Source organism: Macaca fascicularis, chromosome 7 (assembly GCF_037993035.2).
Source record: "Macaca fascicularis isolate 582-1 chromosome 7, T2T-MFA8v1.1".
NCBI classification, from domain to species: domain Eukaryota; kingdom Metazoa; phylum Chordata; class Mammalia; order Primates; family Cercopithecidae; genus Macaca; species Macaca fascicularis.
Genome location: NC_088381.1, coordinates 45,110,834 through 45,125,619, shown reverse-complemented (window position 1 = coordinate 45,125,619; position 14,786 = coordinate 45,110,834). Strand labels below are relative to the sequence as shown.

Sequence of the window (14,786 nt, the reverse complement as noted above, 5' to 3'; positions counted from 1 at the left end):
GCCAGAGTCACGTGCCTCAGACCCAGTGGGCAGGTCAGAATCTTGGGACACTTTGGGCCCCCGTGATGGGGCTGCTTTCTGCTGGGTGGGAGATGAGGCATAGAGGGCCCTGGGGAGCACTAAGGACAGGACCGGGGGACCCTCCAGTCTGAGGTAGAACTCTCCCCAGCATCAAGGGGGGTGAGTCCACAGCCACACCTCCAAGGTCACAGGCTTTTCCTCCAGGTCACGGCCACCGGGGCTTGGCCGGGCCAGGAAGGAGTGGCTGCTCACTTTTCCCTAGATACATACAAGTAAGTCAGTCAGGTGCATTAGCTCCTTAGGGCCGCCATAACAGATGATCACAACCTGGGTGGCTTAAAACAACAGAAACGCATTCCCTGAGTCCTGAAGGACGCAAGCCTGAATTGCAGCAGCACCAGGTCCACACTCCCTCCGCAGGCTCTAGGCGAGAATACTTCCTTGGCTCTTCCAGCTTCTGGTGGCCCCGGGCACTCCTTGGCTTGGGGTGGCATCTCTCCTAACTCTGCCTGTGTCTTCTCAGGTCTCTCTTCTCCTCCATGTCTCTCCTCTGTGTTTCCTCTTCAGGACACTTGGCGTTGAATTTAGGGCCCACCCAGATCATCCAGGATGATCTCAACTCAAGAACCTTAACTTAGTTACATCTGCAAAGACACTTTCTCCAAAGAAGGTTGCAAAGGCATAGGCTCAAGGCAGGAGCCCCCGCTGCACGGCAGCTTCTGCCCACTGGCTGCCTTGTCCACTCCGGGGCACCAGCTTAAAGATTTCCCTATAAGATGAAGAATGAGGCCCCTTTCAGGTAATGATAGATGGTCAAGACTCTGTGGTTCCAGAAACATCATTCCTTTGTCAGAATGACTTCCATTACCACTCTCTTGTCATTTGACAAACTCATATTCATCCTTTAAGACCCAGCTCAAACATTGTCCCCTCCTCCACCAGGGATTTGCCTCCATCCCATTTGTTGCGGAGCCCGTGTGGTCTTCATCTCTGTACCTAAGCAAGGGCCTAGAATGGGCCACAGGTCCCATGACTTTATGCTGAAAGCCCAGCATCCCTCCCCTAGGGGGACAGTGGTCCCAGCCTGAGGATCTGCATGTGTTCACACCTCCAGGGTTCCCTCCCACCCTCCCCATCCAACTTCACTCCACACTGCCCACCAGGCTCCATCCTTGCCGGGAAGGAGTACCTCCCCCAATGTCTTTGCTCATCTTCTCTTCCTTCCCAGGCTGGTCGTGGGCGCCCCACTGGAAACCAATGGCCACCAGAAGACGGGAGACGTGTACAAGTGTCCAGTGATCCACGGGAACTGCACCAAACTCAACCTGGGTAACGTGGGCTGGTGGTCTCTTCACAATGAGGCCAACGGTTGTCTAACACAAGGCAGGCTCTGATGCACGCCCATGTCCACGGTCACACTGACTCCTTCCTGCTACCCCACGGGGTGACCCAGCTGATGTCACTGCCCCCACATTCCACATGAGGAAGCTGAGGCCAGGGAGAGGAGGCAACTTTCCCACAGCCACACAGCTTGCCAGGGGCCCACCAGGAATCAACCCAGGCCCTAGCTGTCCCAGGCCATTCCTCTTTCTGACTCAGCCACTGCCCTTCCACTCAAAGTTTTCTCTCCCAGGAGAAAGAAAAAGGACTTCTGGTCTTCTTCCTGATTTTGAAATAACAACAACAATAGCTAACATTCAGATATCTCAGATAATGTTCACCATGTGTGAGGCACATTTGGACTCATTTAATCCTCGCAACACCCATATGGGATTTAACCATTTAACAGTTGGGAAATGACAGCATACAGAGGTGAGGGGACCTGCCCGGGGTCACTCAGCTCACAAGCAGCAGGGCTTGGAGTCCAGTCCATGCAGGCTATGGCATCCCTTTAACCACCAAGCAACACTGTGCTTCGGAAGTGCAAGCCTTTCCTCCCTGAAGAGCTTTCAGGCATATTCTGGAACAGGGAGATGCTGCGAACAGCCCCCAGCCTCCGAAGCCCTCCTAAAATCTACTCGTGTGTGTTTGCATGCGTGTGTGTGTCTGCTTATGTGTGTATCCACTAAGCACACACGACAGTCCACTAAAGTGCTCCCACTTGTCCTAAAGGTCAGACAGCGGCTGGACCATTGCTTGCTCTGCTCGCAGAAGGGAGAAAAAGCTGCATTTTGGCTGACAAGCTGCAATTCTAGGCTTTGCCCTGGAGGACTGGCCTTCCCTAGGACGAGGACCCTGGGCCTTCCTCCTTCGAGGAGGGGGGCCCCCATCCTAGAGCAGCGGGGTGGGGCTCCCTGGGAGATGGCGGATGGGAAGGGCAGCAGGATCTCATGGGAATGGCAGAGATTCAAGAGATAAGCTGATGGATGAAAAGGTCAGCATCCAAGAGAAAGCCCAAAGAACTCCCCAGGGCAGCCAGCTGTCTGTCACATGGTCCCGGAGGCTCCCGCTGTCCACATCTGCGTCAGCGCCATGGGTGGGAAGTTGAAAACCCAGCACAGCTGGGGCCCAGTGAGGAAATTGTGAGGAAATTGTCTAAGGGAAGAGGGTGCCTGGTGGGTGGCGTATGGTTCCAGGTCATCAGCACCCTGAGAGCACAGGCTTCTGAAACTGGCCATGCTGGAGTCCCCTTCCAGCTGTACAGTTTCTTCGCCGTGTGTCCACGGGGAGTTCACATCCTCTCTCTGAGCCTCAGGTTACTCATGTGTAAAGCAAGGAGGCTGGAATCAACAACCCTTAGGATCCATTCTGGGTCTAATCTGTTCCCGAACTTTTAATGGGCACCTAGCATGTTCCAAACACTGTACTAGTTGTTAGGGATATGGCGGGAACAAGAAGCCAAGGGAGGGGAAGGTAATAGGGTAGGCAAATTAGGAAGCAGGATAATTTTAGGCAGGGATTAATGCTGTGCAATAAACCAGGTGCTGTAATAAGAGTGGCTAGGGGGCGGTGGAAGTGGAGAGGGATTTCTACCTTAGCAAGGTGGTTGGGGAAGGCCTCTCTGAGCAGGTAGTTTTTGAGAAGGTTATAGGTCGGGGTGGAGCACTCCAGACAAAGGAGGATCAAGTGCAAAAGACCTGAGGTAGGAACAAGTCTGCCCTGTTGGAGAAGATAAAGAAAGGCCATGTAGTTGGGACAGAGGCAATGAGGTTGAGGGGTGGTGGAAGAGTGAGCCCTCTGCTCAGGGCCTCAGCCACCGAGAGAAGCTTCTGGTCCAGGCAGGGACGTGGATTCGTGAACCAATCTTTTTTTTTTTTCTCTGTTGCAATGTGGACCCCATTTCTCTCCAGAGGGAGGAGGAGGCATAAAGCCATCAGACCCTGGAAAACATTTTTGAGCTGGGGCACAAGCCCAGGAGGCAGTGGGTAGCAAAGTGAGTTGGGACAGAGGAAAATTACTCTTCATTTGAGGTGTGGTTCTCTCTCTCACACTGAGAAGAAAATGCATGGCAGAAAGAACATCTGTCAGTTTCGCCCCACAGTGGAAAATGCAAGGCTGGGAAACCCGAGTCCTGGGTTTTCCTACGGCCATTCCAGGCACTGGGCAACACGGTGCCAGGAATGTTCTTTCTTCTTTCTCCAGGGAAGGCTAAGTGGGTGTCAGTCATTCACACCTCAGTGGGAAAGACTCCACCACTGGCACTGTCCCTCCAACACCTGGATAAAGTCAGGGTTTTCAATGAGGGGCGGGGGCTGGGCGAGGTGACGTGATTCTCAAAGCCAGGCCCTGCGTGGGGAGAGGCTTGGGCCCAGGACCCTCACCCATACCTGCTGAGGAAGGCGTGAGTCTCTCCCACTCACAGAGGGGTAGGGCAAAGCAGGACTTGAACTTGAGTTTGTCTAACTGCAACACAGGGATCTTTCCTCCCCTGGCCCTCTGTCTCAGCCAGCTGCACAGTTTCACTACAAACATCAGTCCCAGGGGAGAGGGAGGAAAGAGAGAGGCAGGGTGGCGAGGGCTGAGCCCCTTAAATAATTGGAGGGCAGAATTCTAGCCAGAAGGGGGCGAGGGTTACCCAGTCCAGTGGAGCATGGAGCTGCCCCTCTAGTTCCCACTGCCACCATGATGCCATCAGATGGGAAAAAACACAGGACTCAGGATGAAACGTCACATGGTTTGGGCTAAAGATCTTGCTCTTTAATTTCCCAGCATGTAACCTTGTGGCAGTAACTAACCCTCTCTACACCTCGATGTTCTCATCTGTAAAATGGAAATGATGACCCCGGGTCTCCCAGGACCATGAGGAGTCCTGAAAGGGCAGGTGTGCGCGGTGCTTTGTAGATGATAAAGCATCTCAGAAACACCGGGGCTTTACTGTTATTTTCTCTCGTGCCTGTTTGGACAGACAAAAGAGAAATCAAGCCCAGTCATTCTTAGCACAGTCAAGAAGGGCAGATTTCAAAGGAGCCTTGCTTCAAACTGAGGAAAATCAAAAAGGCAAAACAACAAACACAGCTGCCTCCACCCTCCAGTGCACGAAACAGTCCGTGTCTGACAAGCTGGGCTCTGCCAGCGGCCCAGCCCCAGACTCCCGCACCAGCTGGCCTTCCTGACCTGTGTGTCCTGGGAGCCAGGCCGACTCTTCACACTTCCAGTCACTGACACAGCGCAATACAACCCATTCTTACTTGAGGCCTCCTTAGAAATTATTCCTCCCATTGCTTGAGTTTGGAAGTTGGAGATTGCAGTGAGCCGTGATGGTGCCACTCCACTCTAGCCTGGGTGACACAGTGAGACCCTGCCTCAAAAAAAAAGAAAAGAAAAGAAAAGAAAGGGGAGAGAAAGGAAAAGAAAAGAAAAAGGAAAAGAAAAGGAAAGAAAAAAGAAATTACTCCTCCCCCAGGCAGGGAAGCCATCCAGAGCTGTTCACACTGCAGGTTAGGGCTGGCACACTCTAGCTCCCCAGCCTCTCCCACTCCCTCTTCCCGTACACATGTGTGTGCGTGCACACACATACTAACACACTTCTAGGGAATTCAGACTCACTTCCCTTCCTTCAATGGCCTCCAGGATGATCTGGTAAAACCTTAAGCGATGCAATTTTTTTTTTATTCTAATCTGCCACTGAGCCGACCCTCTCCCTACTCCCAGCTGGCTGATAACCCGGCTCCTAAGCACCTCTCTTGGCAGCCACCTTCAGAATGGCGTTCCTAGGCAAGGCCTGGTAGCTCTGGAAGGCTCTTGTTGAGTTGACTGTCTGTTACCCATGAGAGGGAGCTCTCTCAGCTGTCGCATGTTGGTTGTTCAGATGAGCAGAGAAGCGGGCGTGGAAAGAGTTGGGCACAGGACTGGTTATGTGTGGATGGGGGTCGACTTGGAGGAAAGCGTGGCAGGGGAACTGCACAGAAGAAGCCAGCCCAGGTGGGATGCCATGGCATGTTTGGGGGCACACGGGGGAGTGGGGCTCCAGTCGGATGGCTGGAGGAGGAAAAGCTGTGGGCTAGGAGATGGAAGGCTCGGTGAGTGCTTACTGTGTGACCTTGGGCAGGTCGTTTGGCCTCTCTGAGACTCAGTTTTCTCATCTCACAGGTAGTTGTGAGGAAGTCCTGAAAGTACATCTGGGGAAGGCCTTTTGTAAACCCTGAGAGCCAGAGGTCCCCAGGGACAGGGAGAATCGGGGAGGCACCTCGGGTGACCAGACCAGCAGCAGGCTCTGGGCAGAGGGCGGGCAGGAGGGGACTGCAAGCTGAGCTTCTCCCCCCACCCCAGGAAGGGTCACCCTGTCCAACGTGTCCGAGCGGAAGGACAACATGCGCCTCGGCCTTAGTCTCGCCACCAACCCCAAGGACAACAGCTTCCTGGTAAGAGCCACCTGCCACTGCTTGCGGTCAGGAGAGGTGGGGGTGGAGGTGGGGAGGGGTGGAGCGTCTCCTTACACACCCTCATGTACATACTGTACACCCACTCTCCCCCCACTCCATCCAAGCTGCCTGGCCCTGCACGCTCCAGGAAGCAGCTCCCCCACCAGCTCCCTGCTTACGCCATTCTGGGTGGCGGGACCCTGGGTGTTTTGGCAGGGACAGTCCAGGCAGAAGACACAATTGAGCCCTGTTATGTGCATACCCCGAGGGAGGGAGGAACAGCCAGAAAAGGGACAAGAAAAAATACAGATAGCCAACAAGTCTGATGGGGGACTGTCCCTTCCCTTGGGGAGCTAGTTGTCTGGGCTGGAGGTCAAATCTCTGCTCTAAGCTGGAAAAAAGAAGCAGGCTGCACCACATACCCAAAGAAGACTTGGAAGGGATGCCTTAAATAAGTAAACACAGATTTACTACAGCCGAGGGAAGGGCTACAGAGCGACAAGCCGTCTCAACTATCCAGGATTAGATGAAGAAGGCTGGAGGAGGCTTCTGTTTTGTTTTTAAAGAGACAGGCCTTCGCAAGGAAGAAAGAAAAGGGGATGTCTGGGTTGAGGTGGTAGAAACATTCATTCATTTAAACAACGATGTTTCTGAGCACTTACCATAGTATGCGCTAAGCCCAGTGCTGGTCACTGCGATTCAGCAGTGAATAGAGACCCTGCCCTGCTGGAGCTTACACTCTGGTGGAAAGAGAGGCGACAAGCAAATGAGTAATGTCTAACAGGATGCTGGGGGACAGACAGCAGCAGGCCCTGCTTACAGGTCTCTATTCTGTGCCCAGGCAAGCACGTGTGGGTTCTGCACACAGTAGCGAGTGTGGGTGGCATGAGGGATTGGCACTGCCTGCTCCTTGCCACCACCTTGGAGTGGTGCCTTGAGTATGGGCAATGCTTGGGGTTCAAACAGGATCCTTCTGAGACTGATGGTTCCTAGAAACAATTGCAAGAGAGGATTTCAGAGAAAATTTACCCCAGAAAGCCCAGTACAAATTACTGCCCATTTTTAGATGGGGGTGCTCGTGTCAGTCTTTGTTCTTGTGTATTTCTGCTGACAAATGAGACATCTGGGGCATGAATCACAAGACAAATTAGATCAGACAAATAAGACAAAAAGATAAGAAGATGACTGGGATGCAAGGGGACTTGAGTACACAGTGGCTCTGCCAGGGAAAGTCATGAGGTGCCTTGATGTATATTTAGCCCATAGCCCTTCATTAGCCATAACCAGGGGCAAAGCAGGACCCCTGGCCCTATCCACACACATATCCATCAGGGGCTTTGTCTCTACTCCCTTTTCCCTCTCAGCCTTCTTGTCACATTTCTTCTTCACAAGGTGGTATGAAGGTCTGAGAGGAATGGTGTGATATATTCTCTGGGGCCTCTGTGAGTAGGTTAATCCTTGGTTTATAAATAGTCACATATTCATTGAATCACTCATCAGTCCATTCCCCCCTCAACAATTCATTCCTCCATTCATTTATCCAACCATCCATGCATTCATCTACCCATCTGTCTACACATCCATCTCCCATGCAATCATCCATCTTTCCATTTATTCCTTCCTGCATCCATCCATCAACCTCCATCATCTATCTATCATTCATCCACCCATCAATTCATCATCCATCCATCCATCAACCATTCATCATCCATCCATCTTTCATCCACTTATTCATTCATCATCCATTCATCCATCATCCATCCACTTATCCATTCATCTATCTATCCATCCACCCATTCATCCATCCATCCATTATAATTCATCCACCCATTCATACATCATCTATCCATCCATCATCCATCCATTTATCCGTCCATCATCTATCCAACCATCATTCATTCACCCATTCATCTATCATCTATCCACTATCCATCATCCATCCATTATCCATTCATCTATCTGTCCATCCATCCACATCTATCCATCATCCTTCCATCCATCTTCCATCCATTTATCCATCCATCCATTCATCATCCATCTATCCATCATTCATCCATCCAACTACCATCGACTTATCCATCCATCATCTGTCTATCCATCCACTTATCCATCCACCCATCTGTCCATTCTTTATTCCCGACCCCCCCCCCAACTTCCAAACATTACGTAGAGCAGCTTCAACAAAGTACACACATAAAACATAACCTTTAAGGTCTGGGCTTAAAAATAAAGTAATTAAAGAAGGGGATTGGAAGTAGAATACTTACTCCCCTAAACCAAAGGAAATTACAGCACAAAATTAGCTCTGGGTTTCCTGATAGCAATGGAAGCATGGAGCTGAGCTTTCATGTTTAATGACTCTGAGAAGAACTCATCACTCGGTCCTTCAATGGGGACTGACATCACTGTTTTTGGTAGAACATTTCACAGAAAGAATACAGACCTTCTCTTCCCCTGCCCCGATATGAGCCATGGCATGTTTTTGGGACCCAGTCCTAGAACTTTGCCCAGGAAGGCCCTTCAGGCGACCTCTCAGACAGAGGAGTTATTCTAGTGACCCTTGAAGGGTTCACACCCACGAATGAAAAGGCTTCCCCAGATCCTGTGTGATGGATGGGTGAGTGGGGTGGACAGGTAGCGTGAGGAAGTATCATATTCCTAAATGATGAAATGGAGAACGGGGCCTTGAAAAAACAATGAAAGAGACTCCAAGATTAGTTTTTTCTCCATTAGACCTGAAACCAAAGGAACTCGTACACATTGCAGCAAGAGAGAGTTCAGTTAGACCCAAAGAAGACCCCTCACCCCCTCACCCCTCAGATAGGAGAAGTCTGTCTTGGGTTATGGAGGATGGGACTGGGCTTCAGGCCATTGGACCCGGATCCTCTCTGAGGCCCCTCGCTGACTAGGGGTCTGCACTGTCCTCCCCAGGCCTGCAGCCCCCTCTGGTCTCACGAGTGTGGGAGCTCCTACTACACCACAGGGATGTGTTCAAGAGTCAACTCCAACTTCAGGTTCTCCAAGACCGTGGCCCCAGCTCTCCAAAGTAAGTGGTTTCAAATCTGCAACCTCAAGCTGAGCAGTGGTTGGTCCAGAGAGACTTGGGCCCTGAGCACCACAACCTGTGGCTAGAAAGCAGCATTTGGACTCTAGCCCTGCCCCGCCCCAGCTCTCCGAATGACCTGGAATGTATCACTCCATCTCTCTGGGCCTCTGTGGGAGTCATAATCCTGGCCTCCCTCTCCCAAGTGTGATAGTGAGGAACAAATGAGCTAAGGTTTCAAAGACAGTCCCGGCCTCAAGGGAGGCTCACTGTAGAAACCCTGGGTATATAGGAGGTTACCTGGTGAGCACATGCAGCAGACAAGCTGTGCACTGCACAATTCTGGGGGAATTGTTCGCTTAGACTACCATGTGAATGGTGCCTCCTGATGTTGCACAATGCAGCAGCCCTGTAGGTGAAGGAACAGGGAGAACAGAAATCTCCTTGGTAATAGTTCCACCAAACTAGTGCTCCTGGACAGCAGGGAGTTCTGTCCAGTTCGTCCAGAGCCTCATGGAACGTAAAACCTCTTGTTCATTGCCCACCCACCAAGAAAATCGGGGGAATTACTGCTCAGACCCTGCCTCCCACAAGCCCAGACTTCTTGGCTCTGAGCCTCACTGTTTCCTCTGCACTAAATACCATCACCCAAGCAGCTGCTGCCTGTTTTATGGAGGGTTCGGGAATTAGCACCTCTGGCTTGCCGGCAGCTGCCCTCCAGACAACAGGGCCCAGTCAGTGGGGCCTGGGGAAGGGAGTAGGAGGAAGCATCAATCCAGTAGGGGCAGAAAGGTGGTCCTCCTGAGGGACAAGGAGACGTGGATTCTATTTACACAAAATGACAGAGGAAATGGCAGAGCCACAGCACAGGAGGAGGCCTGAGGTCAGGGTACGTGAGGGGTCCACTGGGAAATGTCACCACCTCTAGAGCTAGTCCCTCCAGGCCAAGATGTGACCATCCTACGGTCCCTGAACCTCATGTGGTGGAGGCCTCCTCACCTGGCTGACCAGCAGCTTTGCTCTGAAGCTTATCAAATGCAGATTCCAGGGCACTCCCACGTAGGTCCTAATTCAGTAGGAGTATGTGCATGCGTGTGTGCATGCGTGCATGTGAGTGTGTGTGTTTTTAAGCTCCCCAAAGGAATGTTCAGTCATGTTTAGGAAGCCCTCAAGCCAGTTTGTTCCCAAGGTGTCTTAAAAAGAAAAATTTGAAATTGTAATAAAGAAATCAGCAATAATAAATACATTCTAATAATAAAGCTGGCTTAAAAATAAAAATAAAGATAACTTGTTAAAAGATTATGAACTCCTCCAAATCAAGGCATTTCTGTCTTGGTCACCCCCACTGCCGCCTGCACCATGCAGAGCTCCAGCACATAGTAGGCGCTCAGTCCACGTGTGTAGAGCCGAACTAAACCAGAAAAGGACAAATGTATGAGGCTCTGCCAGGCCAAGAGTATCACGCTGTACACAGTACACAGATGGGACAAGAAGTGGCGGAGCATTCAAGTTGCCCAAATGCTTCTAAAATGCTCTGCTAAACACAAAGCCTGCAACAGGCGTCCCAACCCAAAGCCACCCCCACCTTCCTCTGTCTGCTCAGCACTGACTTCGACATAGTGCCTCTTCGAAATGCAAGAATTACTGGAACAGTTAACACACAAAAGGTTCATGCAGCATTGTTATAAAGTGGATTTTATAACAGTATAAAAACTCGCCAATAAAAACGAGCAGATGCCCAGACGCAGAGTGTATGCAATATTTCAAAGTAACTCCAACAGCTGACAAACAGAAATAAATTACTTAGATTTTAAAAGAGGAGGGGGTTTTTTTACGTTTGTTATGGCCAATGTTTTGTTAATTTTCTTTGATGATTTTCATCATTCCTTTTAATTTGGTTTTTTGTTTATTTGTTTGTTTTGTTTTGTTTTTGAGGCAGAGTCTCACTCTGTCACCCAGGCTGGAGTGTAGTGGCCCGATCTTGACTCACTGCAACCTCTGCCTCCTGGGTTCAAGCAATTCTCATGTTTCAGACTCCTGAGTAGCTGGGATTACAGGTGTGCATCTTGACTCCTGGCTAATCTTTGTGTTATTAGTAGAGAAGGGGTTTTGCCGTGTTGGCAAGGCTGGTCTCGAACTCCTGACCTCAGGTGATCTACCCTCTTCGGACTCCCAAAGTGCTAGGATTACAGGTGTGAGCCACCACTCCCAGCCTAATTTAGTATTAATATTACAAGAGCATGAAGCAACCTTTATATTCAGAGGCAGAGATAATGGCATGAGAACTTGACCTGATGATATCAGTACCATATTAACTCAGAGGTTTCCTTAAAAAAAAAAAAAAAAAAGTGAAACCATGATCAGCTCAGATTTACTGAGCATTTGCTTTGTGCTTGGCCCTTTAGAAGCATCTTCTCATGAGTTTTTCTAGGCAACTCTTTACTATCATTGTGCCTGTTTTACAGAAGAGAAAACTGAGGCTGAGCAGTTTCGTGACTGGCCCTAGGTCACACAACTAAGGAGTGCCAAAGCCAGGAGTCAGTGTGATGCCACATCCCACATTTCTAGCCATGACATCATATTTCCCTCCTAAAAGAAGAAATCCATTCATTAGGGCTGTGAGTGGCAAATGCCGCCTGCTCATCACAGCAAAACAAATGATAACAAGGTACTGATTTGAGCAGTGCTGGCTGCCTCAGAAGCATTGGCCAATTGGTAGTGGTCAGTCCCTGATTAGGAATAGAAGTGATCAGGCTTAATTTAAGCTTTGTTCAAACAGCCAGCAGAGTGGTGGGACATAGCCAGGACTTCCTGGGCTCATTCACGTTGCCCAGATAAATGTCCAGCCCAGGGACAGCTTCCCAGCCCAGGGAATCACACACGTGGAGCAGAGTCATTCATTTGTCCTTTGAACAATCGTCCAGAGTATCAGAGACTCGCAGACACTGCTCCTTGGGTAGCCGTAACCATGTCCCCACTTCCCAGGGTGCCAGACCTACATGGACATCGTCATTGTCCTGGATGGCTCCAACAGCATCTACCCCTGGGTGGAGGTTCAGCACTTCCTCATCAACATCCTGAAGAAGTTTTACATCGGCCCAGGGCAGATCCAGGTGAGCATCTCTTGGGCCCTCTTCTGAACAGGGCCACCCAAACCGATGGCAGGTGCTGCCTTAGGTCTAGGCGAGATCTGCGTGTGCACAAAGGAGGTGTAGGTAAGAGGACAGAGGTCGTAGGGCCAGCCGGCACCAGGGCGCTGCAGCTCAGGACACTCTTCTCCAGTGCAGCACATCAAATGACAGTTTGGGGGAGGGCTCATTCACGGGTCAGACACAACACACCACCTATGAAGACTTAGACAAGCTAAAAAGTGAGAAGGAAGGTGGGAATGGTTGAGTGGATGCTAGAGCCCTGTTGAGTGAGGCACAGAGGAGAATTAGACATATAGATCGTGGAGGGAAGATGGCAGGAGAGGAGGTAAGGGCTGCTAGGTTCATATATCTGAAATGCTGCCTGGCTAAAGCAGAGGTAGATTCATTCCCTTTTATTCTGCCTGAGTGAGGACTAATGACTAGAAGTTATTAGATGGCAGATTTCAAGTCAATCTAAGAAATTATTTGCAACAATTAGGGCTGTTAAAAAGGGAGTGGACTTTCTCATGAAGTAATGAGTTCCCCACCACCAGAAGATCATCCTTTAGGGTATCATGGGTGAAAATCCAGCATTAGAAGGGCACATGTGCCAAATAAACTCTGTGGGCTCATCCAATAGGAACGTTTCATCGTTCTATTCCTACCATAGGTCTTGAAGCTTTTTGTTTATTTTGAAGCTATTAATATTGTCATTATTTTATCATCCATGGGGACAAAAGAACCTCTTCTCTAACAAGTTTTAAGGAACCTCAGTTTTGGAGTTTGGTAAACACTGTGACCTTCCACCCACACTGTTCGTAATATTTTGTACTTAGATTCTCTGCTCCGCTTTTGTTTTCCTAAGAAAGAAGCATAATTGTTGGGCCTTTCTTTCAATCACAAAGTCTCCATTCTCTATATGCACCCCTTCTTGTGCCATCAAGCTGTCCATTCATTCCCAGAACTTTGCAGAACCTACTTCCCTTTGGCTGTGGTTACTTTCTTGCAAAGGTCCTCAGCCCTCCTGCCTCCTGAATTATCACACAGAAACTCCCGGGGATCCTCACTCTCAAATTCTAAGTTTCAGGGGATCAAAATGTTCTGTTGCCCTCTCCTCTACCTTGCAGGTTGGAGTTGTGCAGTATGGAGAAGATGTGGTGCATGAGTTTCACCTCAATGACTACAGGTCTGTAAAAGATGTGGTGGAAGCTGCCAGCCACATTGAGCAGAGAGGAGGAACAGAGACCCGGACAGCATTTGGCATCGAATTTGCACGGTAAAAAAAAAAGTAGAAGAATTATAGTTATCTATTGCCATGTAACACACTACCACAAAATTTAGTACCTTGAGACAATAATTTCTTAATTCCTCAAAATTCTGGGGTTTGGCTGGGCTCAGCTGGTTGGTTTTCTCTTGGGTCCTCTCAGGTGGTTGCAGTCTGGTGTCACCTGGATCTGCTGTCATCTAAAGGTTCTCACGTGACTGGCAGTTGTTGCTGGCTGTTGGCTGAGAGCTCAGCTGGGACTGGTGGCCTGAGCACCCACATGTGGCCATGTGGCTTGGTTTCCTTGTGGCATGGCAACTGGAGTTTTAGAGAGAGCATCCCAAGAGTGAGCTTTCCAAGAGACCCAGGCAGGACCTGGGAGACTGCCTGTAACCTGGTCTCGAAGTCCCAGAATATGACTTCTGCCACATCCTATTAGTTGGGCAAGTGACTGAGCCTAGCCCAGATTCAAGGGGAAGGGAATTTGGTTCTGCCTTGATGGATGAATAGTGAGGTCATTTTGCAGAAGAGCATTTAGGATGGGGGATATTGTTGCAGCCAACTTTGAAAAATAGCTTCTGCCACAGACACTCTATAAGAAGTAGGTTCTGTGAGGGTGGGGTCTTCTTATGGAGAGTTAGTCATCAATGGAGTAGAAAGAACGCAGTCAAATCTGACACCTGAGACTGTAGAGTAGTGAGGCTGATTCCTTAAAAATCACACCAGAACTTGGCCAGGCGTGTGGCTCACACCTGTAATCCTAGCACTTTGGGAGGCCAGGGCAGGCAGATTGCCTGAGCTCAGGAGTTTGAGACCAGCCTGGGCAACATGGTAAAACCCCATCTCTACTAAAATACACACAAAAAAATTAGCCAGGCATGGTGGTGGCATGCATCTGTAGTCCAGCTACTTGGGAAGCTGAGGCAGGAGAATTGCTTAAACCCAGGAGGCGGAGGTTGCAGTGAACCAAGATGGTGCCACTGCACTCCAGCCTGGTGACAGAGCGAGACTCTGCCTCAAAAAAATAAAAAATAAAATAAAATAAAATCACACCAGAACTCACTCATCCAGATAAATGTTATCCCTAGATGTTGTCCGTGCAAAGTCTGCAGGCTTATTCCAGTAATGTTGTTGCTCAAAACATGGTGGTCATCCCCCCACTGAAATTAGCCAATTTTAAAGGCAATGCCACAGATCTCTTGAGCTAAGACCTAAACTCATAAGATGACTGTGTCAAAGGCATTTAGATTTTAAATATCTAAATGTTACACCTATAAATACGAGTTCTGCTACATTTGTTGAGACCACAGACCTGTTACCTTATGATCCCACCTTATGTAGGGTTAGCTGATGTGTTTTTAAAAAATCCACAATGTAAGAGCTATTGAGGCCAGGTGCAGTGGCTCAGACCTGTAATCTCAGCAGTTTGGGAGGCTGAGGTGGGAGGATTACTTGAGCCCATAAGTTTGAGACCAGCCTAGGCAAAACCATGAGCCCTCGTCTCTACTAAAAAAATACAAAAATTA

General features: G+C 49.6%; 1 protein-coding gene across 3 annotated transcripts in view; it reads left to right on the top strand.

Annotated features, from left to right (window-relative positions):
• The window catches only part of ITGA11 (integrin subunit alpha 11), a 133,171-nt gene that overhangs the window by 64,662 nt on the left and 53,723 nt on the right, over positions 1-14,786 (top strand). For all 3 annotated transcript variants that reach the window (XR_012415093.1, XR_012415094.1, XM_005559903.5), the window contains exons 3-7: positions 1,250-1,350; positions 5,731-5,822; positions 8,754-8,868; positions 11,851-11,978; positions 13,124-13,272. Coding sequence is in view for 1 of the 3 variants with exons in the window: in XM_005559903.5 (XP_005559960.4) it covers positions 1,250-1,350; positions 5,731-5,822; positions 8,754-8,868; positions 11,851-11,978; positions 13,124-13,272 (585 nt within the window). In the remaining 2 variants the exon portion in view is untranslated. The remainder of the gene's footprint in view (positions 1-1,249; positions 1,351-5,730; positions 5,823-8,753; positions 8,869-11,850; positions 11,979-13,123; positions 13,273-14,786) is intronic.